General features: G+C 53.4%; 1 protein-coding gene across 1 annotated transcript in view; it reads right to left on the reverse strand.

Moving 5' to 3' along the window:
- The window catches only part of UMODL1 (uromodulin like 1), a 61,301-nt gene that overhangs the window by 20,263 nt on the left and 16,501 nt on the right, over positions 1-24,537 (reverse strand). The window contains exons 7-15 of the mRNA XM_060099722.1: positions 18,473-18,727; positions 14,874-14,986; positions 13,157-13,376; positions 7,758-7,895; positions 6,423-6,663; positions 6,067-6,281; positions 4,723-4,980; positions 3,038-3,150; positions 506-719 (exon numbers count right to left, since the gene is read on the reverse strand). Coding sequence (XP_059955705.1) covers positions 506-719; positions 3,038-3,150; positions 4,723-4,980; positions 6,067-6,281; positions 6,423-6,663; positions 7,758-7,895; positions 13,157-13,376; positions 14,874-14,986; positions 18,473-18,727 — 1,767 coding nt within the window. The remainder of the gene's footprint in view (positions 1-505; positions 720-3,037; positions 3,151-4,722; positions 4,981-6,066; positions 6,282-6,422; positions 6,664-7,757; positions 7,896-13,156; positions 13,377-14,873; positions 14,987-18,472; positions 18,728-24,537) is intronic.

Genomic DNA, 24,537 nt, shown 5'->3' on the forward strand with positions numbered 1-24,537 from the left:
GAACTGTGAGAAAATAAATGTCTGTTGTTTCCATCCGTGGTATTTTGTTATAACTCCAGCTGACTAATACAATATGAGAAGAGACTCTAAATTGCCTTTTCTCCCTGCTTTTCTTTTCAATTATTTTTCCTACGATTTTCCACAGTTTCCTTGGAAACTGTGCTTGGGAGGAAGTCTGACAGCAGAGAGGGACCTGTCTGCCCTCAGCCCATGGAAGAGCAGCAAAGGAGGGAGGGGCAGGATGCAGCCTGCAGAAAGGATGCAGCATCCCCGGGGAACTTTGCAGGTTCACCCGAAGATTTTTCAACCCTTAAACCTTTAAAAAAAAAAAAAAAAACAACATAGGAGCAATAAGAGAGATGAGGGTCCTATCTGTTTCACATTTTCATCTAATGCAGGGAAGCCCTCAAGAGGAGGCGCATCTTTCAGAAACAAAGCCAGTGGCTAGGATTTCACTGCCTCCCCTTGCAGAGCGAGCCTCCATCGGGGTCCAGCCTCTGCTTACCCACTATGAAGGGGTCACCTCCGACCACCTCCAGCAGAGAGGCATTCTGAAAGGCGGCTAGGAACGTGGCAGACACCTCCCGGACATCCACGTCTGCGATGACCAGCAAGTTGAACTCCACCACGACGCTGCCTCTGGAGATGCGGGTCACTTCCACCTGCACCCCACCTGTGTCCAGGTGCTGAAGCATGGAGGCTGGCAAGGAATTCCGCACCTTTAGAGAAACAGGTCTGGTGAGAAGAACCGTGTGCCGAGAGGGGAAACGGGGTCCTCGTCCTAAGGTGGCTCCTCTGGGGATTGCAGCCAGCAGCAGCGCTGGCCTTGGGAAAGATATCAAGGCCACAGGTCAGTTCTGCTGAGTCCCCAGGCCCAGCACGAATGCCGGTGGGGTCTGAGACATGGAGTCCTGTCCCCCAACCAGAGCCAGCCGGTCAACATGGGGCTATGTGCCAAAGCCCCACCCTACGGGGCTTGTGACTTGGTAGGGGGCTCACAGCGGCATTTAGGATCTGCTGCTCTTAGCTCAGAGCCCCGGAGGGCAGGGCTGAGCAAGTGGTCCTAGGGAGGGACACCACCTCTCCGACTCCACTTTTTCCAGGACAGTCCTCATGACCCGCATACGGCAGAACATTTCCTCTTCCTTTCTTCCTGCTGCCTTTCCGAAAACTGCTTCCCCGTGGGCATCCTAGTGAGACAGATAGCTCCTGCCTCTAAAAGCCTTGTTCTTTATTCCATCAATTTGGACAGAATCCTACATCACACACCATATTATTCCATTCTAGCCCATCATGGCCAAAATGCCCAGAAAGCTACCCAATCTTGTAATGAGCTTTAAGTGGTGCATATAATGCAAATGTGCTGTGGAAGAGCCCACCTCCACGGTTTGCCCTCACAGAGAAAACCTGGTCTGCATCTGAACTGCATGAGGTTCAAGGCACAGGCTTGTGGATTCCCAGCCTTGGGACAGCCAGTGTGAACAAGTCTGTCGTCACCCATCAGGGGGTGCAGATGCCCAGGAGACCCCAGAACCACCTGCAGTCATGTGGCTGCCACCTTTATCATTGGAAGAGTTGGTCTTCTCTCTCTCTGTCTCTCCTTCTCTCTGGGATTTCCAGAGAGGGATCTGCCAGAGTCTTGGGTTAAAATCACTTTTATCTGCATCTCAAGCCAGTCTCAAAGCGAAGTTCCAGGCCCCTTCTAGGAACTGACAAAAAGTGACACATTAACCCACAACCTCCCAAAATGTGTCCTAATGTCCTACATAGGTGTTAAGTTGCATAATTATTTGCTATCCTGAAACTCTAGACAGACAAAAACTGCCCCCCTAAATAGGCAAAAAATGAAAAGTTTTTAAAAGGAGAGATTAATCAGGAACTTGGGGTAGCAGTGAAGCTGCCTCATGGGACCACCAGAGCTATGTGACCTGATTTCAGAATCACCGAACAGCGCGGCCACCAGCATTGCTAAGGCGCCACCGTGTTATGACTCCACCAATAGGTGGCGCTGCCGAGCTCTCTCTAGCCTGTGTCTTAAACCCCCAGAACAAGGAAAAGCTAAAGTGTATGAGACGTCCTCTATGCAAACAAGATCATGACAAGTGCATTCTCTGTTCATCAGAGGGTAATCTAACCACTAGCAAACAGAATATTGAGATTGCTCCTCTAACTAAATTGTAACAATATACCATCCCAAAGAATGCCAGTGGGTTGGCGGAGGGCACTGCAAAGAATAGGAAAAAGAATTTTTTTAAGGTCGGATCATAGTGGCATTATTCACAATAGCCAAAAATGGAAGTAACCCAAATGTTCATCAATGGATCATGGATAAAGAGAACGTGGTCTGTCCATACAGTGGAATACTATCCAGCCATAAACAGGAATGAAGTTCTGATGTTGGTACAACATGGATGAACCTTGAAGACATTATACTAAGTGAAATAAGCCAGACACAAAAGTCACATATTGTATGATGCCATTTCTATGAAATACCCAGAACAGGCAAATCCACAGAGACAGAAAGCACATATCTGGTTCCAGGGGCAGCGACAAGGGCAGATGATGAGCTAATGGCTTTCTCTCTGAGAGGATGAAAACCTTCTGGAATTCGCTGGTGGTGATGGTGGCACAATTCTGCAAATACAGTCTAAACCACTGAATCATGCACTTTAAAAGCGTGAGTTTTACGGTATGTGAAATAGATCTCAATTTTTCATTTTTTTTTTCTTTTTAAGGCCGGGGGAGGCTTTCTGCTCTACGGGGTCCCGCATCAATAAAGAAGTTTCACTGAACAGGAGACAATGTGAAGTAAGGATACAGCAGAGGAAAAGGTGTGTCTCCCACCTACTGATGTGTCTGTTTAATGGCAGATCCAGGACACAGAGGCACTGCACCAGAGCTGGAAGTCCCAGCTTCCTTCAGAAACGAGAAGTCTATGGCACCTTCAGGTCTGGGTCCCGTTTGGCTGCCACTAGGATGCTACCACTTCCCTCCTTCACATCCCAAGAGGAAATAAGGACCGACTCCACCAACTTACCATCCTAAAGAATAGCTCCAGGAAGGCCTGGTACTCCTCGCTGCTTGCGTTGCGGAAGGATTCTAAATACTTGACGTTTGCTATTCTGACTTTTCCACTGAGCTTCTGGGCCGCTGCAGGATGGAGAATAAACACGTTTGCAGTGGTATCAGGTAGCACAGTATCATCTCTATCTTAATAATAGTATTTTTACGTTGGCCAGGAAGAACATCAAACTGAGGCTGATTTGCACTCTGTAAAGAAGGAACAGCGCCTGGTATGCACAGACACAGCCCCCAGCTCCAGAGGACGACGGGACAGAGACTGGGCACAGAGGGAGGCCTTTCCAGGGGCCGCAGGACCAGCTCAGCCCCTGCGTCTCTCTCCTGCCTGCCTGCAGAGAGGATGGCAACAACTGGAGAGTGTGGCCTGACCTAAAAGCCATCAGGAGCAGGAAGGTACACAGGGGAGAGCAGACGTGGACCCATCTCAGGCTGGGGTCACACAGACGCGCGGGCCACTCCTCCCTCCAAGCACGGGTGAGACCTTCAGATGGCAGATGTACATGAAAGCCCAGCACCAGCTCTCCTCCGGGGCTGCCCTGCCTGACCGTCTGGCCAGCAGCGACCTCCACTTCTCCAGCTCGCCATGAACTTGCACTTGCCTTCGTCACCCACATCTCCTCTCTAATATCCCAGTTCACAGCTAATTCGTATTTTCAAGCACATAAAAAGAAGTTCTAAACGTTTATGACTTAGGCATCCCCGAATGGGGCATCTAAGGCATCTCCCAAGGGATGTGCACCCCATCTCGAAGACCCCTGTTTTCAACTCTTAGATGGTTGCCCAAGATTTGAGGACTAATCTGCAACATCAGGTCTGCCCTTGGCTGTTCAGGTAAGCTGGACATTCAAGAAGATATGTGGATGACAAATGCTAATGAGGAGAAAAGATTTTTTTTTTTTTTTTTTTTTTTTTGTGGTACGCGGGCCTCTCACTGTTGTGGCCTCTCCCATTGCGGAGCACAGGCTCCGGACGCGCAGGCTCAGCGGCCACAGCTCACGGGCCCAGCCGCTCCGTGGCATGTGGGATCTTCCCGGACTGGGGCACGAACCCGCATCCCCTGCATCGGCAGGCAGACTCTCAACCACTGCGCCACCAGGGAAGCCCGAGAAAAGAGGAATTTTATCTGAATATATAACTATCGACAAGGACCAGCTCCACCTTATGTTTGACTTGTTCAGTTGTACTCCCCTCCCTTTTACTCTGCGGCCCCAGGTTCAGTGAGTGGGGAGGGGGGCACTCACAGATCTGTCCATCATCATCCTTCCTGAAAGCCAAGTCCAGGTCTGTTAGGAGTGAGGATGGTCACAGGAAATGGATAGACCTGCACTGCACCCATTTCCCTGCCACGTACCCACAAGGACACAGATGAGCGAGCGTCTGCAACCTCTGCAGAGTCTGGAGCACTTTGCAAAGCAGCCTCTTTGTCCTCCACCTGTCCCTGAAATGAGCCCCGACCTGTGTGGCCTTTGAACACCAGCTGAGTATGAAGTGAGCCAGACATTCCTACACTGAGAGGAAAATGGAATCCGACATCCACAAGTACATGCAGCTATTTTAAACCTTAACCCACCAAAAATCTTTTTCATGCCTTTTCTTCTCCCTTTAAGAACCAATGGCAAAAGCGTTTCTGAAGCTTCTTACCTGTCCTCACTTTCAGGTGGGCTCTGGCACTTTCTCTTCCACATGCTTTGGCCACAATCTCCACCAGGTACAAAACGCCAGGCTCTAGGCCAGACAGTGTCAGGCTTGCATTCCGGCTCTCCAGGTGCACAGTGGGGGTCCGCGCAGAAATCAGGGTGAGCTGGAAAGTGGGGCGCAGGGTGAGATCCGCCACCCATGCCACGTGAAAGCCCGTGCTGGTCACATTGGAGACGGTGACCCTTCCGATGGGCATGGGAGCTGAGAAGTGGAATATAAGTGCCCTGATTAAAATCAGTCCAACGTTCCCAGGAGACAGGAAGGGGAACCGCGCCCCCCCCCCCCTCGCCACGGGGACATGAGAGTCCTCAGGGGAGGCCAGCCCAGGGGATTCAAGTCCCCCAGCTGCCAGCTGCACATGTGGATGCAGAGTCCCTGGACAGCCCCTGAGCCCTGGGATCCCAGGGATGGCACCCCTGCCCCTTAGGTTTGCTCTGTGTCCACCCCTGAGGTCCCGGGACTTCTGGAAACAAAGTTTTCTTGAGCAGGTTCTGGGTGGCTCCTTCAGAGCAGCTGCCCCCCTCAACCCCTGGGCAGACTTCCCAAGGAATCAGCATGGTGGGCTTTGCTGGCTACAGACCATTCCTACAGGGGATTTGGGCAATTTACGTGGGCTTAAGAGTTTAGTATTGGATCTAGTCCTGTGCAGCAGAGGAAATGCATCAACGGAGCTGTATTTAACAGTTGGATGCAATCCAGGGCCAGGCGAGCTCAGTGAGCTCACACAAGGATGCCAAGGCCACCTCCCTCCGTGGGAGTCGCAGGGCCAGGCCCGTTCCCTGCACAGAGTGGCTGCCTGTCTCCTGGGGTATCACCCAGGGGTCTTGGTGATGGCTCAAGCCTCTACAAGTAATGGGTAATGTGGAGCTGCCGGGGGTCAGTACGGCTGGAAGGGTACAGAGCTGCTGGGGGAGCTGCAGCAGGCTTGGGGATGCAGAACTTCTGGGGACATACAGAAAGGTTGGGGGCCCAACCCTGCTGGGGGGATGCGCCCTGTGCTCAGGGCACTTAATGCAACACATGCCCAGCTTCCTGCTCTAGCTGTTGGCAACTGGGAGGCTTAGGAAGGGGGAGGACTGGGCTGGAGAAAAAGTAGGGAGACAAAGTTCTCACCCTTACTAGATCGGAAGCCGACCGCCAGGGGACAGAGCTGCACGGCACTGGGTTGGCCTCACCCAGTGCTGCTGGACTGCCCTGGACTGGACGACTGCGTGAGCCTTTGCCAAAGGGAGCTCACACACCAGCAGCTCCACATGGCCCCTGGGACGCACCCTTCCTGCCACTCACCGCAGGCTGGGGTCTTCAGAGATGCCGGCGTGGTGGCCGAGGACAGGTCTGGGGAGCCGGAGGGTCCAAGGTCTGAGTTTTGTGGCCACGCGGGATCCAGAGGTACTGGTGGTGTGTCCCTGGTGGGGAGGCTGGCATGCCCCTCAACGTGGTCCGTGGGGCCCTGGGTAGGAGCGGGCCGGAAGAGCAGCTCCATGGTGGAGTTCGGGGGCAACCATCCAGGGGAGTCTGGTAGGCTGTCCATGGCCCCAAGAGGGGAGCTGTGGGTTGGCCCAGGAGCCCGGGAGGAGAAGGTGGTGCCAGCTACCCAGCTGGCCGTCCACTGGCTGGTCGCCAGGCCTGGGGCCACGCTGGCCTCCTCCTCCATGGCTTGCCCAGTGCTGTTCCTGCCATGACCGAGCACGTCGCTGACCCCTCTCCTGGGTGGGAGCCCTGGGGTCCAGGCCTGGCCTGCTGCAGTGGTGCGCCACGGGTATCCAGGGCTGGGGGACAAGGCGGGGGTCTCCAGGCCGAGGGCTGTTGTTTCTGTGCTGGGACCTGGGGCTGTTTTGCCTGTCACCGGAGATGGCGTACCACTCGTGGGGCTCACCACATCACCTGCCGAGACACATCCTCTCTCAGATGGGGCATCTGGTCTACCCTGGTCAAGGGCCCCCCAGGTGACCTTAAGAGGGGACACCGGCTATCCCCACGGGTAGTTAAGAATGTTTGACACGGCCCATGTTTGTGGTCTCCCAAGGGCTCTCTCGGAAGGCCATGGAGCCTCTCCATTTGATCAGTGAGGATGCCGTGACCCCGAGATTAGGGGGTCCACCTGGGAGGCTGTAGAACCGGGACATAAATGCAAGGCTTGGTTCTTGCAGGCCTCAGGTGGATCATGGATCCACGGGCCTTTGGGAAATTGGGATAATTTCCCCCAAATGTGTGCTCAGTGTGGGGCTAGGTTCTGGTCACTCTTATCAGCTTGCTGGGAGACACAGGTATAAGAAAAAGGATGGGAGAAGAGAAGCTGTGTGCGTCTTAGGAAGCGGGACAATATACACAGTAGTTAAGGACTAGAGGCTTTCTCCCAGGGAACCATTCTCTGCTGCTTCTTCCAGCCAGAAAGCCTTTGCAGGGATGGCAAACAGGTAGCTGAGCACCTCTGCTGCCCACCCTGTGTCCAGAACAGACATTGCTAGTGAATCACAGCATCTTAAGTCTGTATATGACCTCCTCCGGCTTCTGAACTCAGCACGCCAGGTTGCCCCAACAAGCTGATCAGAACTGGCCCCCAGAAACATTGGGGCAGAGACATGCCAAGAATGGGGCTCAGAGACCCCACATCAAGGCCTTCTCCATGCTCACCGGGGCTCCTACACCATCTTGGGCTCCGGTCCACCCAGGGAGGGACCCCTGCCCCCAGGGGTTTCATCATGACTTTCTCTGACCCTTTCATTCATAAAAATAATTTAAAATCATACTTTAAAACTGCACTGGTATAAAGACAAGATTCCTAATTGATATTTACTGTTATTAGATTATTTTTTCTTTTGATTTTAAAAGCAATTAAATCATTCTCATGGTCCCTAAAAGTATGGTGGGCCCCGGGCACTGTGCCCACCCTGCTTGAGGGAAGCCAACCCTGCTCCACCCGAGGTCCTCAGGGAGGGGGCTCAGCCCAGAGCTGGGGGCTTGGGGACAGGGCGCACCGTCACAGGCCCGGCCCGGTCTGGAGGGGTGGGCATCCCTGGCCGTCCGGCACCGGCAGGTGTACGAGCCCTCGAGGTTGATGCACTGGGCGGCCGGCGAGCAGTCGTGCTGCAGGCTGTCTGCGCACTCGTCCCAGTCTGTGGGCGGGGAAGAGACAGGACATGAGCGGGTGAGAAAACAGCCAGAGGCTGCTCAAGCAGAGCGCAATGGTGGCAACTTCTTGCTGACCAGAGTCTTTGCAGCCAACGACCAGAGGGATGGAGCAGGGTGTCAGTGAAGCCCTTGGCATCCAGCACCCGGGGCTGGCGGTGGGGTTCCCTGCACAGAGCCCTTCCTGAAGCTCCTATTTGGGCCAAGGCGACGAACCAAAAGCCCGCCCTTGCCCACCTCCACTGCTGGCTGGCTGACCTGGGGGCAGAGACTAGGGAACGCTGGGAATCCTGTGGAGGTATTAGCACCCACAGGTGTGAATATATTCCCCTCTTGTTTATTCTTTGTCCATAAGGTGCTTTCTCTTCCCTCTGATGAGCCAACATCCCCTCATATTTAGTGTCTCAAGAAAGAAACAGAAAAGTAACTGAGCCAGGAGGTGTCCAGTTAGTATAACATGAACTTTCCAAGACACAGATAGGACGGCTGTAAACACCTCCTCCCCGAGTCTGGGAAATGACTGTGAGAGACCCCAAAGCCCCGTGCCCCTGGGAAACCCTGACCCTTCTGACCTGGGCAAGGAAGGCTCAGTGAGTCCCCCAACCCTATAAATCCCCCCAAATCCTCCCCTGCCACAGTCCTTTCTCGGCCTCTGAACTTGAACTTCTTTACAAAACAGAAATAGAGTCACAGATGTAGAAAACAATCTTATGATTACTGGGGGGAAAGAGGGGAGGGATAAATTGGGAGATTGGGACTGATATATACACACGACTATATATAAAATAGATAACCAATGAGGACCTACTGTATAGCACAGGGAACTCTACTCAATTCTCTGCAATGACCTGTATGGGAAAAGAATCTAATAATAGAGTGGGTATATGTATATGTATAACTGACTCACTTTGCTGTACACCTGACACGAACACAACATTGTACATCAACTGTACTCCAAAAAAAAAATAAACAAATAAAAATAAACTCTTAAGGAATCGGTACTCGAGCTGTATTTCAGGCTGGGAGGAGCCGGGGGTCGGGGAGCAGTCTTTCCACAGCTCTAGGAATCCATCCTTCAGCCCAGGTCTGGCTCTACGGGTCACTGCTTGTCCCATCCCCGCCCAGGAAAGCAGTTGGCTCTTAACAGAGTTGCACCTGCCAGCTGGGGAGGCTGGGTGCCTCGACGGGGTGAGGTTTACCCTTGAGCGGTGGCTACCAGGCTTCCCTAGAACTGCAGGCGGGGTCCCTGAGCCAGGCTCAGGGCACCAGCAAAGCCCGGACTTGGCTGGGCTTCAAGTCAAGGTAAGGCATGAGTCCAGTTTTGTGCAGAGAAAACTCTGCCACTGAGTGCTCAGAGACCCGTTTTGTGGCTTTCAGTTTTGCTTCATGTGATCTTCACTGAAGCATCTCCCCCGAGCCCAGCAGACTCATCAGCTGATGCAACAGTTACACCCCGACCCAGATCCCCCTGGACTGCAGCCTGACCTCCAGGTGGCTCGAAAGTGCTGGGGGGCTTAAGGCCGGGCCTGGAGCCAGGCCCGCCAGGCAGCAGGGCCACGAGGAGAACGGAAGCCCCCGTGGAGACCTGAGCTCAAACCGCAGAGCCCTGGAAGTTATCTTGGGGAGGTGATTCCCCACCCGCTTCGCTCTGCCAGCACGTGGCTCAGGGGTAAGTCTGAGTGAGATGCAGACAACTCTGCTTTGTCTTGTATAAAAGCCCGAGGCCTGGCAGTTCTTGGGTTCAGAGCGGGAGGCGGGTCTGCGAGCCGTGAGAGCTGCCAGGCGGCCAGACGAGGATGTGGGCAAAAGCTCCTGGTGCAGGGCCTGCCCTCTGCGCCTGCCGGCCCTGCAGCTGGGCTGAGGAGGTAGCCCACCTCCCGGAGGAGGGGGCGGCTGCTACAGAGCCGGGACTCCTGGCACAAGTAAACCCCCAGAATGAGGCAGGAAGGCCCAAGGATAAGGCGCCCCATCCCTGCAAAGGCAGGCTCCTCGGGAGGCCCCAGACTGTCTTTGGGGCCCAGGTGGCCTTCAGAAGTGAAGCCTGGCCAGAGCCCTCAGCCCTTCCTGGGGGCCAGAGTCAGATTCTCACTCAAGGAGGAAGGTGGTCACAGAGACCTGGGTTCTAACGGCGGCAGGAATAGAGCTGGACCAAAGGCGGTGCCACCGAGCCTGGAGGAAGCAAGCCCACCCCGGCAGGCCAGGTGGACAGTGACAGTCCTGGGGCCAGGCCCCTGCCTCGTCCTCCCTCTCCCACCACCCACAGAGGCCACAGGAAGGTCCACTGTGCTTAGGACGCTGTCAGGGGCGTGAGGCCGACTGGAAGCTTCGGGGAGTGTGGCTAGGCCAGTCCTGAGATCACAAGAGAGGGCGCTGCCCCCCGGTACTGCAGTGACCCCAGGGGAAGCCCTCACACAGGACAGCGCCGCCACCAGGCCTCGTTTGGCTGGTGTCTGCACAGAGCATTAAGGCACAAGGGGCCACGTAGATGCACGTGGAGGCCCAGTGGGTTGTCTGCACTTGGCGCAAATGAGCAGGACGGCCCCTCCTGAGCAGATTTTAAGGAAGGGGAGGGGCGAGGGTGGGAGATCCAAGGGGAGCGAAGGGAAGGGGGGCGGGACGGAGGACGGGTGAGGGCTCGGGGACCCTGCAGGACCTTCCGGGCCTGAGAACTCACCCGAGACACGAAAGGGCATCCTAGAGAAGAGTTAAACCGAAATGCCGGCGGCGCCGTCAGACGTGCGCCGGGCACCCCACTAACCCCACACCTGTAGGATCCCTTTATTTACCCTCCGGGGGGGATGGGTCAACCTTCCTGTCTCTCAGCTGAGCACACTGAGGCCCAGGAGGCGACATGCCTTGTACAGGGACCCACGGCAAGGGAGTGTCAGAGCTGGGATTCCAGCCTGGCCCGTGAGGCCCCCTCACGCCGGGCGGTGTGAGCAGGGCCGGGGGACCAGGTTGCAACTCAGCCCTGAGCCTCCCCGCATGGGGCACGGCCCCCCTGGAGGAAGACCAGGACACATGGCCACCCCGTCACCCGGGTGGGGTGGGTATGGGCCTCGGGGAGAAGCTGAGGTCATGACAACATGACCACCACGCTGCTGGGACGTGTTGATTCACGGAAGCGAGAGCTCCCAGAGAACCCGGGAAAGCTCAGCAGGGCCGACACCACCATTTCTGTGGGCGGTGCTGAGGAAAGGAGCTTTCTGTGCTGCAGTTTGTCGAATTTTTGCAGAATAACAGTGAATGTGCTTCTCCAGTTCCCCGGCTGTGCCTGCGGGGCTGGGGGCTCTGGGCCGGTGGGGAAGGCGGGGGACTTGGGTTCAGGCCTCCCCGGGTGAGGGTTGCAGCCTGGGGGCTGCCCCTCGGGCTCTGGATCAGGGGACTCTGTGCAGGGCAGAGCCGTCTCATCCTCCAGTAAACAGCCGAGGCCTCCTCATGGCCCTGGGAGACCCTCCCACCATGGCCCTCAGCTCCGAAATGTTAAGCAAACAGCCTACTGTTTTGCAGGGATGCTGCAAGGTGAGAGCCTGCTCGGGGCTCCCAACTTCCAAGGATACTTCCAGAACTTCGTGGGTGGGGGTGGGGGGGCTTCAGAATGATGAACCCTGGGATATTAGCAATGCAGGGCATCTCTTCTTCCTTTGTATGAGTTTGCTGAGGCTGCCATCACAAACCGTCACAAGCGTTCAAGCTGGCTTAAAACAGAATCCAGGGCCTCCCTGGTGGCGCAAGTGGTTAAGAGTCCGCCTGCCGATGCAGGGGATACGGGTTCGTGCCCCGGTCTGGGAGGATCCCACATGCCGCGGAGCGGCTGGGCCCGTGAGCCATGGCCGCTGGGCCTGCGCATCCGGAGCCTGTGCTCCGCAACGGGAGAGGCCACAACAGTGAGAGGCCCACATACCGCAAAAAGAAAAAAAAAAAAAAAAAACAGAATCCATTCTCTCACAGTTCTAGACGCCAAAGTCTAAAATCAAGGTGCTGGCAGGGCTGAGCGCCCTCTGGGGCTTTCGGGGAGGGTCCTTCTTGCCTCTTACGGCTTCTGGTGGCCCTTTGGGCTCCTCGGCCTGTGGCTGCATCACTCCCACCTCTGCCTGCATCTTCACGTGGTCTCCTCCACGGCCCCTGGGTCATCTCCTTTTCTGTCTCTTCTAAGGGCACTGTCATTGGACTTTGGGCCCACCCTGATCCAGGATGATTTCAGATCCTTCATGTCATCTGCAAAGACCCTTGTCCCCTGAACCCAGGCAGGCAGGCCCACCAGGTGTAGAGGGCCACCGTCATCTCCATCCCCGAGGGGGTGAATGACAGAGGGACCCCAGGCAGGTGTTTCCCAGGAGTGACTTCAGGTGTGACACTCCCGCGGCCCCTTTTCTGCATTCCTGCGTTGGGGGAGCTTGGGACAGCAAGCTGGCAGGCGACGGAGCTCAAAGGAGTTGATAGCGCTCGCTCTGGGACCTGCTCCACTGGGGGGGTCGTGCATTCCATAGATTGAGCCCCAAACAGGCTCTTTGATGTAGAGACTGCGGTGCCCTCACCGCACGAGGGAACTTCATCCCTGCTCTGACAGCAAACCCTTCCTGACGTAACAGCTCGCTGTCTCTGTCTCTCTCTGTCTCTCACTGCCCCCTCTGCATCCCCTGCATCTCTCCCTCTCTGTCTCTTGATGTCTCTGTCTTATCTCTGCCTCTGTCTCTCCCTCTCTCCCCATCTCTCTCTCTCTCTCTCTCACTGCCCCCTGCCCCCAACCCCCTCTCCCCGCCTCTCTCTGTTTCTCAGTCTCTCCCGACTCTTCCCTAATCTGTGACTTCCTGTATCACCAAGTAAAATTACAAGCCTTTGGGCTAATGAAATAGGTCTCCATGTTACCAAGGCGCACAGCAGCCAGGCTGTACTGGGCCCCGATGCAGACACAGTAAGCTCCCGTCCTGTGCCCTTCGTGGACCCTCCAGCCCGGTTCCACCCTGGGTTCTGGTGGCAGCTGAGAAACACCATCCAAGGGAATAAGCGTCCCTGAGCTCCGAGGGGTGCTTCTCCCATGAGGAATAGGAGGTGTGGGACACAGGTGGCCTCAGTGTTGCAGGGCGGCAGCCCTAGGCCCCAGTTCCCATGGAAGAACACAGAATAAGGACTCAGATTTCATTTGCTTTATCTTTTGGAACAAAGTGAATGTTGATCAGAACTAACGCAGCCTGGACTTTGGAGGGCATCGGGGCGGCACACCCTGGGCACGGGGAGGAGGACCCACCTTGCACAAGCGTCTCCCTCTGGTCCACCTGGAACACGGTGCTCGCCCACAGAGGCGGGAGCATGGGGGACAGCATGGACACGTCCACCGGGAACTCGGGGTCCTGCACCGTCAGCCTGAGCCTCGCCACCACGCTTCCGGCCCGGAGAGACACGACCTGCATCCTCAACTTCCCTCTTCGGTACAAGTCAGAAAGCGCCGGCGGGAAGGCGGTTGCAACCTGGCCCAGAAGAGGCAACAGATGCTCAGATGCAGCAGACTTTTCCATCAAAGTCTTCAAAACCAGTCAGCGGGGCCCCGGGCGTGACACACGGATGGTGCACGGAATCCACGTGTCCTCTTCATGACCAAGAGGAGGCGCCCAGCCACCCTCCTCTGGGGACAGCAGAGTTACCCCCCAGCTCACTGCAGCCCTGGGACAGTGGGCCGGGCCTGCTCGGTCTTGGTAAGGACTCAGAGACCATGACAGTCGGATCTCCATCCTGCAGCCCTAGATGCACGGCGCACTCTGGGTGCCCTGGAAACCAGTGCGAAGATAATGTGTGTGTGAGAGACAGCTGGATGGACGGATGGACCGAGAGCAGCGATCCTGTGGCTCTTCGGAGCTGCCCCCCTCCCACTGGGCTGTGTCCCCAGGAAACATAGGCACAGCCAGGTGATCAGGGCCACCTGTGCCCGAGCAAGGAGACCCAAGCCTCGCCCACATTCCTCCTACACCATTCCTGCACCCACAGGCGAATTACTGCTAGAAACAAGGGAGAATTCTCCAGGAAAGTTCAAAAACCAACTCCTCTCTGCAAGTGGACATTGAGAGGCGACCCTCCTTCGCTCCCTCCCATGTCCACACATCCTGCAAGAAGAAGCCTGAACTGCCCTCTTGTTCCAGAATATCTTTCCAAGACGTTTCTATGATGAACAGCCTTGAGAGAGAGAGAGAGGATGGCCCCGTCCAGAGCACAGAGCAGATCTGTTCACCGTCTGATGTGGTAAAGATAACGTCTCTCTCTGGAGCAAGGTTTAGGCAGGTTTGCATGGGGGTCCTCAGCTGTGATGCAGATGCACTGCATGTGCGTCACCCACCGGGTTCCCTCTGCATCATCCCCGTGGGACTTGGTGGCCAGCAGGAGACCTGACACCAACGTGATGCTCGTGCCGCCTGCTGTGCTGTGAGTGAGGGAGTCCTTTGCCTCTGACCCAGGCATCTCGTGTCCTCTGCCAGCATCCATGCAACACGCTAACTTACTAGCTTTCAGGAAGGGCCAAATCCTAGACCTTTCCCAGTTACTGACAGTTTGGCAAGTCGCTTTTTTCTCCAACTCGGCATCCCAGGATGGATGATAGCTGCTACTGGCCTGGTTCTCCCGAGCCTCCTGCTGGTGCCTGCCTTCAGCCCCAGGGAGGAACGGATGCTTTGATCACTGGTAAATGCTTACTCAATGAAGCTGCCCTAAAGAAGGAAGGCAGAGGTCCCAGGTCCCTCAAACAGAAGGTTCGACAAAAAACCCAGCCGAGCCATCAAGTGGTCCAGCCCATTTGAATCAAAGTTGGTTTGTCCCCAAACCTATTTTAAGTCATGCATAAAAGGGGGCATTTCGAGCAGTGACCGTGGGATTTGAGTCTGGTCCCTCCCTAGCCCTGCTGAGGGGCACTTGTCTCACACCCGCACAGGGCAGGTTTCTGGCTCCGACTCTCAGAAAGCTCCTCTGCCGGGCTTTACCTCGTGCAGCAGCTGCTGGGAGAAGTTCTGGAACTCAGGGCTCCCACGGTCCAGCAGCCCCTCTGTCACGTTGCGGTTTAGGATCCTGACTGTGACTTCGAACACCCGGGCATCTGAGACAGACGGTAACACAAATTAGCTGAAATCCGGTGAGCACGAGTCACACGCTTTTCTGTCAATGTTTTCCAATTTCCTCTACTCTTTGGAGGGGAATTTTTTAAAAAACAGATTGAGGCATGAGTCTTAGGCTTGGTAGCCAAATTGGGAGAAATCAGCATAAGGAATATATGCCTCTACGCTGGAGTGAAGGAAACTCAGACATAAACACACACTTTTAGAGCCAAAGCAGGGGAACGAGGTACAAATGTCACATGGCTCACACCAGCGGGAACTGGAGTTCCACCAGCCATGTAGGGTACGAAGGCCTCTCCAGCAATTCGTCACCCAGTGTGGCTGCTGCTTTCCTTGGCCTCAATCACAAGCACACGCCCCAGCCAGGCCCCTGACACTCAGGTGACAAGTTCATCCTGATTTCTCTGGCACTTTCCAATTTTCCCACCAGAAGTCCCACCTCTCAAGAGCCTACTCTGTCCCGGACAAAATGATAGGGTTGGTCAGCCTGTAAGGGAAGTGTCCTTTTCTTTGGACATAAGTGAAGCTGGAAGAGATTCAAGATGGGACATGGGAGCATGTCTCTTTCGTTACCAAGAATGAAACCCACATCCACGGCAGACCCTGCAGCAATGATCTAAATTCTGATGATCTAAAGGTACTCACAGTTTCCCCCAGCCAGTGAGCTTCGGGCCGGTGGGGCAGAGTTTATCACCGCTGCACGCACACAGCCCCAGAAATGACACCAACGTTGTAGAGCGTACATTTCTAGACGGGGCCTCCTCTGAACCTTTTCCCACCATAGCAAGAGGAACAAGTATCCCTTAGGGCCCGGGATTCCCAGGCGCCGGTCCTGCCCACATCACAGAGCCTCTCGGGAGGTCAGTATCCACCAGTGCTTCGGGAATCCAGACTTACCGTGAGGCCCTGGGTCTCCACTGCTACGATAATCTCTATGGCCTCCAACATAGCAAGCATTTAACAATGTCAAATTAATTAGCTAAGGCCTTTGAAGTGAATCGAGCTTAAAAAAAAAATAGGGCTCTGCAAACATCAGGCATTTTTACAATACAGAGAAGGAATGAGAATCCAGCTGGGGAAGGAATAAGCTGGTAATCAGGAGTCTTAGGGAATCTTCCAAATTATCTCTGCATTGGAATGTAGGTATTTTTTCCTGAGGGCACAGAGTCCATGGGGTTGGGGCGGAGCTGCACGTCCCAACTAAGATGAATTCGCGCTGGGATGTTGGTCCCACCAATTTCCACATCTGAGATGAGTTGGGAGGGGACACAGGGAGGAAGTGACCTGTGGGGATGGAGCCCCTCACGGTCCCGGTTTCCTCAAAGGGAAAAGAGTGTTCCCCCCACTTTCTCTGTGGAGCAACTTGAAAAGAAAACAAGAAGGTGAGATGGCAGCAGTTTGGAAATTCGAGGCTTGTGCAAAGTCAAGGGCTCGAGTTTTTGCATGGCTGGGGTTCTGGGGGCCCTCTGGGGGCCTGTTCTGTGTGTTTGCAATTTAGCATGGGTCAGCCCCCAGTCAGCGCATAAAGGGTGTAGCCCTGATCCTCCCAGCACTCACTCATCCACTGCCACCATCACCGTCACTGGCGTTATCCCTACCCGTGAGACAGACCCCCCAGAGGGTCCTTTATTTATTTATTTATTTATTATTATTTTTTAATTTATTTTTTTTTTTTTGCGGTACGTGGGCCTCTCACTGCTGTGGCCTCTCTCACTGCGGAGCACAGGGTCCGGACGTGCAGGCCCAGCGGCCATGGCTCACAGGCCCAGCCGCTCACGCGGTATGTGGGATCTTCCCGGACTGGGACACGAACCCGTGTTCCCCGCATCGGCAGGAGGACTCTCAACCACTGCGCCACCGGGGAAGCCCAGGGTCCTTTTAAGCTGTGACAAAGCGAAAGAGCGGCATGGACATATATACACTACCAAATGTAAGGTAGATAGCTAGTGGGAAGCAGCCGCATAGCACAGGGAGATCAGCCCGCCTGGAGGGGTGGGATAGGGAGGGTGGGAGGGAGACGCAAAAGGGAGGGGATATGGGAACATATGTATATGTATAACTGATTAAATTTGTTATAAAGCAAAAAATTAAAAAAAATTTTTATTTTACATTGGAGTATAGTTGACTAACAATGTTGTGTTAGTTTCAGGTGTACAGCACAGTGACTCAGTTATACATATACATATATCTATTCTTTTTCAGATTCTTTTCCCATATAGGTTATTACAGAGTAGTATTACAGAGTATTACAGAGCAGAGTTCCCTACGCTGTACAGCAGGTCCTTGTAGGTTTTCTATCTTAAATATAGTAGTGTGTTTATGTCAATCCCAGACTCCCAATCTATCCCTCCCCCCAAGCCTTCCCCCCCCACCATAGCATCTTTCATACAGTGATTTCTGTCCTCTGCCTGCTCTGAACCCCCAGGCTGGGTCTCCCCCCTGCTCTGGTCCCCAGACCAGAATGTCTCAGAGCCACACTGTCCCTGCGCACACTTCCATGTCCCGCTGCCAGAGGCCAGCCTAGGAGGGAACTCCCTGGGCCAAACCTGACCAAGGTCTATACCACCAGGGTAGCACCATGACCAGGCAGAGTGGAGGTGGCATCACAGGGCAGGGCCAGTGTCGGCCACCTGCGGGGCCATGTGGGTCACGCCAGCTGCCTCCTGCACACTGGCATCCCCAATTCATGCCTACGCTGTGTTTGTTTGGGGAAAAGTTTCTTCAGGGCTCCGACGTAGTGGGCATCGTGTTAGCTTTGCAAGGGCACGGCGTGGGAAACGAGGCATGCTTCGTGAAGACCTTACAGTGCTCGGCTCTTGGGTTTGGGGAAGTTATACAGACTCAGCCGTGTGGAATTAAGTGTGGCCAAATGTCCTTCGATGCGTGCGAATCGCTACCCTCTTCTGCTTTACTATACTTTGGGCTTCACTCTATGTGACTGCGTTATGTGTCCTTCAAACCACAGCAAGATGGGATCTTCACAGAGCCCTCATCACGCCAGGTGTCAGAAGAGCCCCCAGGGCTTCCCTGGTGGCGCAGTGGTTGAGCGTCCGCCTGCCGATGCAGGGGACACGGGTTCGTGCCCCGGTCTGGGAAGATCCCACATGCCGTGGAGCGGCTGGGCCCGTGAGCCATGGCCGCTGGGCCTGCGCATCCGGAGCCTGTGCTCCGCCACGGGAGAGGCCACAGCAGTGAGAGGCCCGCGTACCAAAAAAAAAAAAAAAAAAGAAGGGCCCCCAGTCAGGATGAGACGCAGGGGAGCGAGGGCAGCCTGTGCTGACCACGAGCACCGTGGCAGTGCTCCAGGACTCAGAGAGTGCTCACTGCCCCCCGGGAGCGTTGGGGCCAGCTCAGTGACGGCCCCTGCCCTGCTCGAAGGAAGCACATGATTGGAATCACCAGGGCCAGCAGACTAGGCTAGCGAGACAGACTCACAGGTAATGTGGATTTCAGACATGTGGCCTTACCGGTCCTGACAGTGACCGTGGTGGTGACGTTGGCCCGGCATGCCTGGTAGCTGGTCCTCACCCCATACAGCACTCCGGCCTCCAGCCCCGCCACCTCCAGGCTCGTCCCCCGGGTGCTGGCGTTCCTGAGCAGCTTCTCACCCTGGTAAACCTGCACCTGGAAAGTGCAGTTCTGGGTGGAATTTAAACTCCAAGACACTTGAAAGCTGCTGCTGGTGACGTTGAGGACCACGAGGTCTCTGATGGGAGGGCAGTCTACAAAAGGGCAAAATGAGGAAGACGCAGAGAACGTCAGAGAGAAGCAACGGAAGCAAAAGTCAACAAGTGGGCCGACATCAAAGGGAAAAGCTTCTGTCCAGCTTGAAGCCATCCACAAAATGAGAAGGCAACCTACAAACCGGGAGAAAAATCTGCGAATCATATATCTGATAAGGGGTAATATCCAAAATATATGAAAATCATACAACGCATTAGCAAAAATAATAACAGTCATCATAATCCCATTTTAAAATGGACAGTGGATCTGAATAGACATTTTTCCAGAGAAGACATACAGATGGCCAACAGGCACGTGAAAAGAGGCTCAACATCACTCATCATCTGGGAAATGCAAATCAAAACCACAATGAGATATCATCTCACACCTGCTAGAATGGCTATTATCAAAAAGACAAGAGATAAGAAATGCTGGAGAGGGTGTGGAGAAAAGGGAACCCTCGTGCAAGGCTGGTGGGAATGTAAATTGGTGCAGCCACTATGGAGAACAGTATGGAGGTTCCTCAAGAAATGAAAAATAAAACTACCATAGGATCCAGCAATTCCTTTCCTATTTATATGAAGGAAACAAAATCACTAACTCAAAGAGATTCCTGCACCCCATGTTCATTACAGCATTATTTACTATAGCCAAGCCATGAAAACCACCAAATTGTTTCTGTAGCTTTGGTCATTACGTTGTGTGATGGGCTGAACTGTGTTCCCCTAAAACTCGTGTGTGGGGTCCTAACCCCCAATGCCTCAAAATGTGGCCGTATTTGGAGACAAAGTCATTAGAGAACTTGTTACGTTAAAGTGAGGTCATCAGGGTGGCCCTAATCCTAAACCTGACTCGTGTCCTTATAGAAGAGATGAGGACACGACCAGGCAGAGGGATGACCATGTGAGGACATGGGGACGAGACGGCCGTCTGCACGCCAAGAGGCCTCTGAAGGCACCAGCCTGCCAGCACTTTGCCCTTGGACTCCAGCCTCTGGACTATGGCAGAGTAACTGCCTGTTGTTTAAGCCCCCAGTCTGTGGTGTGTGTCATGGTAGCCTGAGCAGATTAACGCGTGGTCTGATGTTTCTGGGCCACGTTTATAAATACCATCTCAACACAGATTCAAAGGGCCTGCTCTTCTGAGTCACAAGTCCTTGAACATTTGCCCGAGGTCTTCTGCTCGGCTAATGCATCACCAAAACAATGGCCCATGGGGAAGCAGGGGTCCGGAGTCAGGCTGAGGTGTCCTGTGTTTTCACATCGACATTCATGCTTTAGGGAGTAATACTCAAATATAACAACCAATATGTATTTTAATGCTCAGATGGAATTAAATGTCTTTTGGGGGGAGAAAAATTCTGGCTTCACAGCAGGCACCTGGCCAATATGAATTATACAAAGCCTAGGGTGGCCCTCAGTCTAGACACCATCATTTTTACAGCAGAATTTGATTTCTATAAGAAACAAGTGATGAGGAGATTTTTAAAAAATCTTTTGCAAAACCACAGTAAAGAAAAAAGAATTAAAATAGATGTGAAGTTTCCAAAGCCCTTTCTGTAAGGATTCATAGGATATATGCTTTCTAATATTACGAAAAAATTGTCTTTCTGACAAATGTGTATGCTTCCTTTCAGTAAAAATTAAAATTGGCACACTTCAACCCATTTCCCTTTTGGCCTTGGCTGCCAGGAGGCTCAGGATCAAGATTGGTGACCCACCCTCATCCTGCAATTCAGCCCTGCTGGGTCCTCTCCAAGCTGCTCTTTAGAAATGGCAGTGCCCTGTGGCTGTGCTCCCCTACCGTGAGCCCCTACAGGTCCCCGCAAAGCACGGGTATAAACTGGTGGATGCTGGAGAGACAGGTGAGCCCAACCCTGCCTCCATGTAAATTCTTGCAGCTTCCTGAAAACTCTCCTTCCGTGCAGAGGTAGCGTGTACTTTGAAGAAGACGCGTTTGTCCTTTTCACTGAATTGTCCAGTATTTTTCTGTGCCTTTGTCTCACAAATGGTTTTCATTCTTCACGACACTGTCCTTTGTTTCAGCTGAGGACTGGCCAGCAGCTCAGGCCCTGAGACCGTGGGTCTCATCCCCACCTCCCGGCCACTGGGACCATGAAATCAAGACGATCACCTTCTGGGGGGTCTAATAACCACATCACTTTTCGGTCTGTCCCCAGGAACGTGTCACTGAGAAAGTAAGGAAAAGCTACAGCTTTTCTAAAAATCTGCTAAAAGCACTGAATGTTCTGATTCACGCAAACCACACAACACCCAACATTCTTTCAGTCCCGCAGGTGACCACACGACGCCTGGCAAATAGGACAGTGGGGCTGAGAACGAGGCCTGAGGCCTGGGCAGCAGCATCCAGCTCACAGCGGGGCTGCACCCCCATGTCCTGGTTGACATTCGGGCATCGCTCGATGTGGAACGGCAAACGAATCCGTACTATGGGCCTGTGTGTGGCCCTTTACAAGCACATATTATAGCGAGTGCCTCCAGGCTGAGGGGAATTAAAATAGAAAGGGTCCCCTAGGTGTTGGGAAGAACCCCGGGACTGGCGTTTAGGAAGTCTGAGAGGGTGTCAGGCTGGCTGGAGACATAGTCACTGCTTAAATTAAGACGCCAGAGGGTCCCTAGAACACTGGGCTAAGGAGCCACCAACAGGGTCGTTTCGATGGCTATGAAACCCTCAGAAGCATCTGCAGAAGCTGCCGTCCGCCCAAGGTTCCTGCAGCTAAGGCACTGCGGGCGTGTGGCCCTCTCATCCATAGAAATAAATCCTCCCTAGCAGAGAATGCTACAGCCGAACATTTGTGTAGCTCTTTCTCCAAGTTATTACCTGGAGACGTTTACAGTTGTCCGGATTCAACCGTGTTTGACCAGCCACAGTGGCAATTTCATATGATTTGACATTTATTGAGCACCTACTATGATCCAGCACAGTGATGGAAACAAGTTTGGATTAAGGTCCACAGCGATGCCAGACACACACATGGGACGTCCAAGCCAGCGTGGCCAGTGTCATAGCAGCAGAGGGGACACGGGGCTGTGGGGACACCCAGGGCGCTATGGGCACCCCCTCCCACTACAGGCATCGCGCTGTCGAGCTGCCGTCGGCTGAGTGCTGTGGCAGCGGGCATGTCATTCCACACAGCCCTTCTAACAATACCAGGTAATAGGTTCTATTGTACTATGATCCCATTTTACAGAGGACGAAACTGAGGCCTAGAAAGGTCAAGTAGAGAGTCAATGGCAAAGCCGTCCAATCACTAATGACAAAGTTCCCACGCTGTACTCCTAAACTATCCCACCACCGGCAACAGACTGGGTAATAACCTCCAAAGATAGCCGCTCCTAATCCCTGGAACCTGGAAATGTGACCTTATTTGGAAAAAGGGTCTTTGCAGGTGTGATGAAGTTAAGGATCTCAAGAAGAGATTGTCCTGGATTATCCAGGTGGGCCCTAAATGCGATCACAAGAGAGAGTCGGGAGAGTGGACACACACACACACACAGAAGAGAGGACTGAAGAGGTTGGCCTTGAAGGTGGCAGCGATGTGGCCACAAGCCAAGGGATTCGTGCAGCCCTCAGAAGAAGGGTGAGGCAAAGAAGCGGTCTCCCCTAGAGCCTCCGCAGGGACCCTGGCCCTGCCGACCCCTGGACTTGAACCCAGTGATAATGATGGTGGGCTTCTGCCCTCCAGAACTGTGAGAGAAGAAACTTCTGTTGTTTTAAACCCCCAAGTCTGTGCTGTTTTGTTACACAGGCCCAGGAAATGAATCCACCTACCCACGCTTCTTTAAGTAGTTTTCAAGGCAGCTATGGGTGAGACGGTGCAACTTGTTGGAAAGTTCTTTGTGTTGCTGCAAAATCAGCCAACTGCTGACATACTAAGGCTAAGCCCTCTTCTGGAGGACAGAATTGAGATACTCTATACTGGAAATAATACTTCTTTCCTGACCCTTCCTTCTTCCCTCTGACTTGGATTTCAGTTCACTGGCCAGGACAGTTTCTGTCACTGCCCTTTGGCTTTGCAACGTCCCTCCCTCTGAAAATGTGGCCCCAGAAGGTAAACCCAATTCTTGACTGTGCGTGATCCCAGGGTACCACTGCCCTGTGACCCTCCCCGGGCTACAGTTGTGAACCTGAATTCAGGAGTCGACACTGATCTGAGAGAAGCACATGAGATTCTCTGTGCCCACGGGTCTGGGGCTTTGTTCCTTCCAGGCAGCCCTGACCTGTGTCTGGTGGGGCAGGAAGGGTGCTGCTGGGGCAGTGGCCTTTCCCGTGATCTCCTGTGTCAGTCTCTGCTCCTCTTTAAGCCCTGGACCCGTCAGCTGGACACCTGAACCTTGTAAAGGTAGAAACACTGGGCATTTGAGCCAAGATGCCGAGCGTTCAGTTGTTGAGAACCTGATTATAGATCAGGTTTGTGAACTTGAGCGGCAATCCTTGGCAGCCTAGTGGACTCTCCAGCGCAGCCCTGCCCTCACCAAGCAGCCACCTCAGAAGATGGTTCTTTATGGAGCTGAATAGCTATCAGGCTTCAGCTGGGTAGGGGACCATGTCGGAGGGAGTCAGGATGACCCTTGAAGACAATTCCACTCCATCCTAAAAGCAGAACGTGTTCCTGGAACATGAAGTGCAAACCGGGCAATATTTCTTATGGGGTTTTTCTGTGCAAGAATCCAGCTGCCCTGTGTATCATTAACTGGGTGACTAATTTCACAAGAAAAGCATCTGAAATTTGCGCTGTATTTTCCACGGGTCTGTACCTCTAACCCGTTCCAGCAGATAGCTCATTTATTATATTAGCTTCTAAATTTAAAACATGTGCGGTTTCCCTTAGCCATATGCGATTGGAATTCACTCTAACTTTCTGATCGGGAGACACCGGCTTTGTCTTTTCTGCCCTATTGGAAATGAGGTCGGGGTGGTGCGCTTTCCCTGTTTATGTTCAGCTGTCAGCGTGGCAGTTTGGCAACAGTCTTCCCTGTGAACAGAGTCTGGTGTCTTTTCAGATAACTGAGCAGGGTATTGTCAATAACTCTATTCCAAACTTCTGTTCCCATTGCGGGTCAGGATGCTCCCCCCTGAGGCCACAGCGCAGGAGATCTGGGATGGTCTGCTAGGATTCTGGGCAAAGCTTTGTGGGCACATCATGCACAGAGGAGATGCACAGTTCTAATCAGACAAAGCCCCCAAGGCACAGGACGGGCGAGTCTGGTTGCAGAGGTGGGACTGGTAGGGGCATTTTAAAAAATCCAGAGACCTTAGGAATAGCCACCACTCAATCACCCCTCTCCCCTTAAAGGGAAAAGAACATGAGGATTAAATCACTCATTTATTCAAACTCAGTTATAACAATATCTTCCCCAACCACTTCACGATGCTAGCGAAAGTTGTAGCTTTCAGAGAGGAATGTTGGAGGTGACATAAAAGTCCCCCACGAGGGAAATAGCTAAGAGCATTGCATCACTGCTATAGCATACCACTGTCACTCAAGCATTGAAAATCGTAATTATGAAGACGAGGTTGCTTCTTGGAAACCTTTACATGACATAATGGGAAGTGAAGAAAGCAAAATACAAAATTGCATATGTGGCAGGATTTAAATGAGGTTAAAAAAAAAAACAAACTAGAAGGAAACAGGAGAAAATAAAAACAATTTGCCAGGGTGCTGAGACTGGGGGCGACTTATCCTTGCACTCTTGTAACAATGTTGTTAAAGCCATAAATCAGGTTCCAGAAAGAAGAGAGAATTCTAGAGGCCAAAGGGGATAAGGTGTGTCTGCATCTCAACGGA

This window comes from Mesoplodon densirostris, chromosome 5, assembly GCF_025265405.1.
Source record: "Mesoplodon densirostris isolate mMesDen1 chromosome 5, mMesDen1 primary haplotype, whole genome shotgun sequence".
Classification (NCBI taxonomy): Eukaryota; Metazoa; Chordata; class Mammalia; order Artiodactyla; family Ziphiidae; genus Mesoplodon; species Mesoplodon densirostris.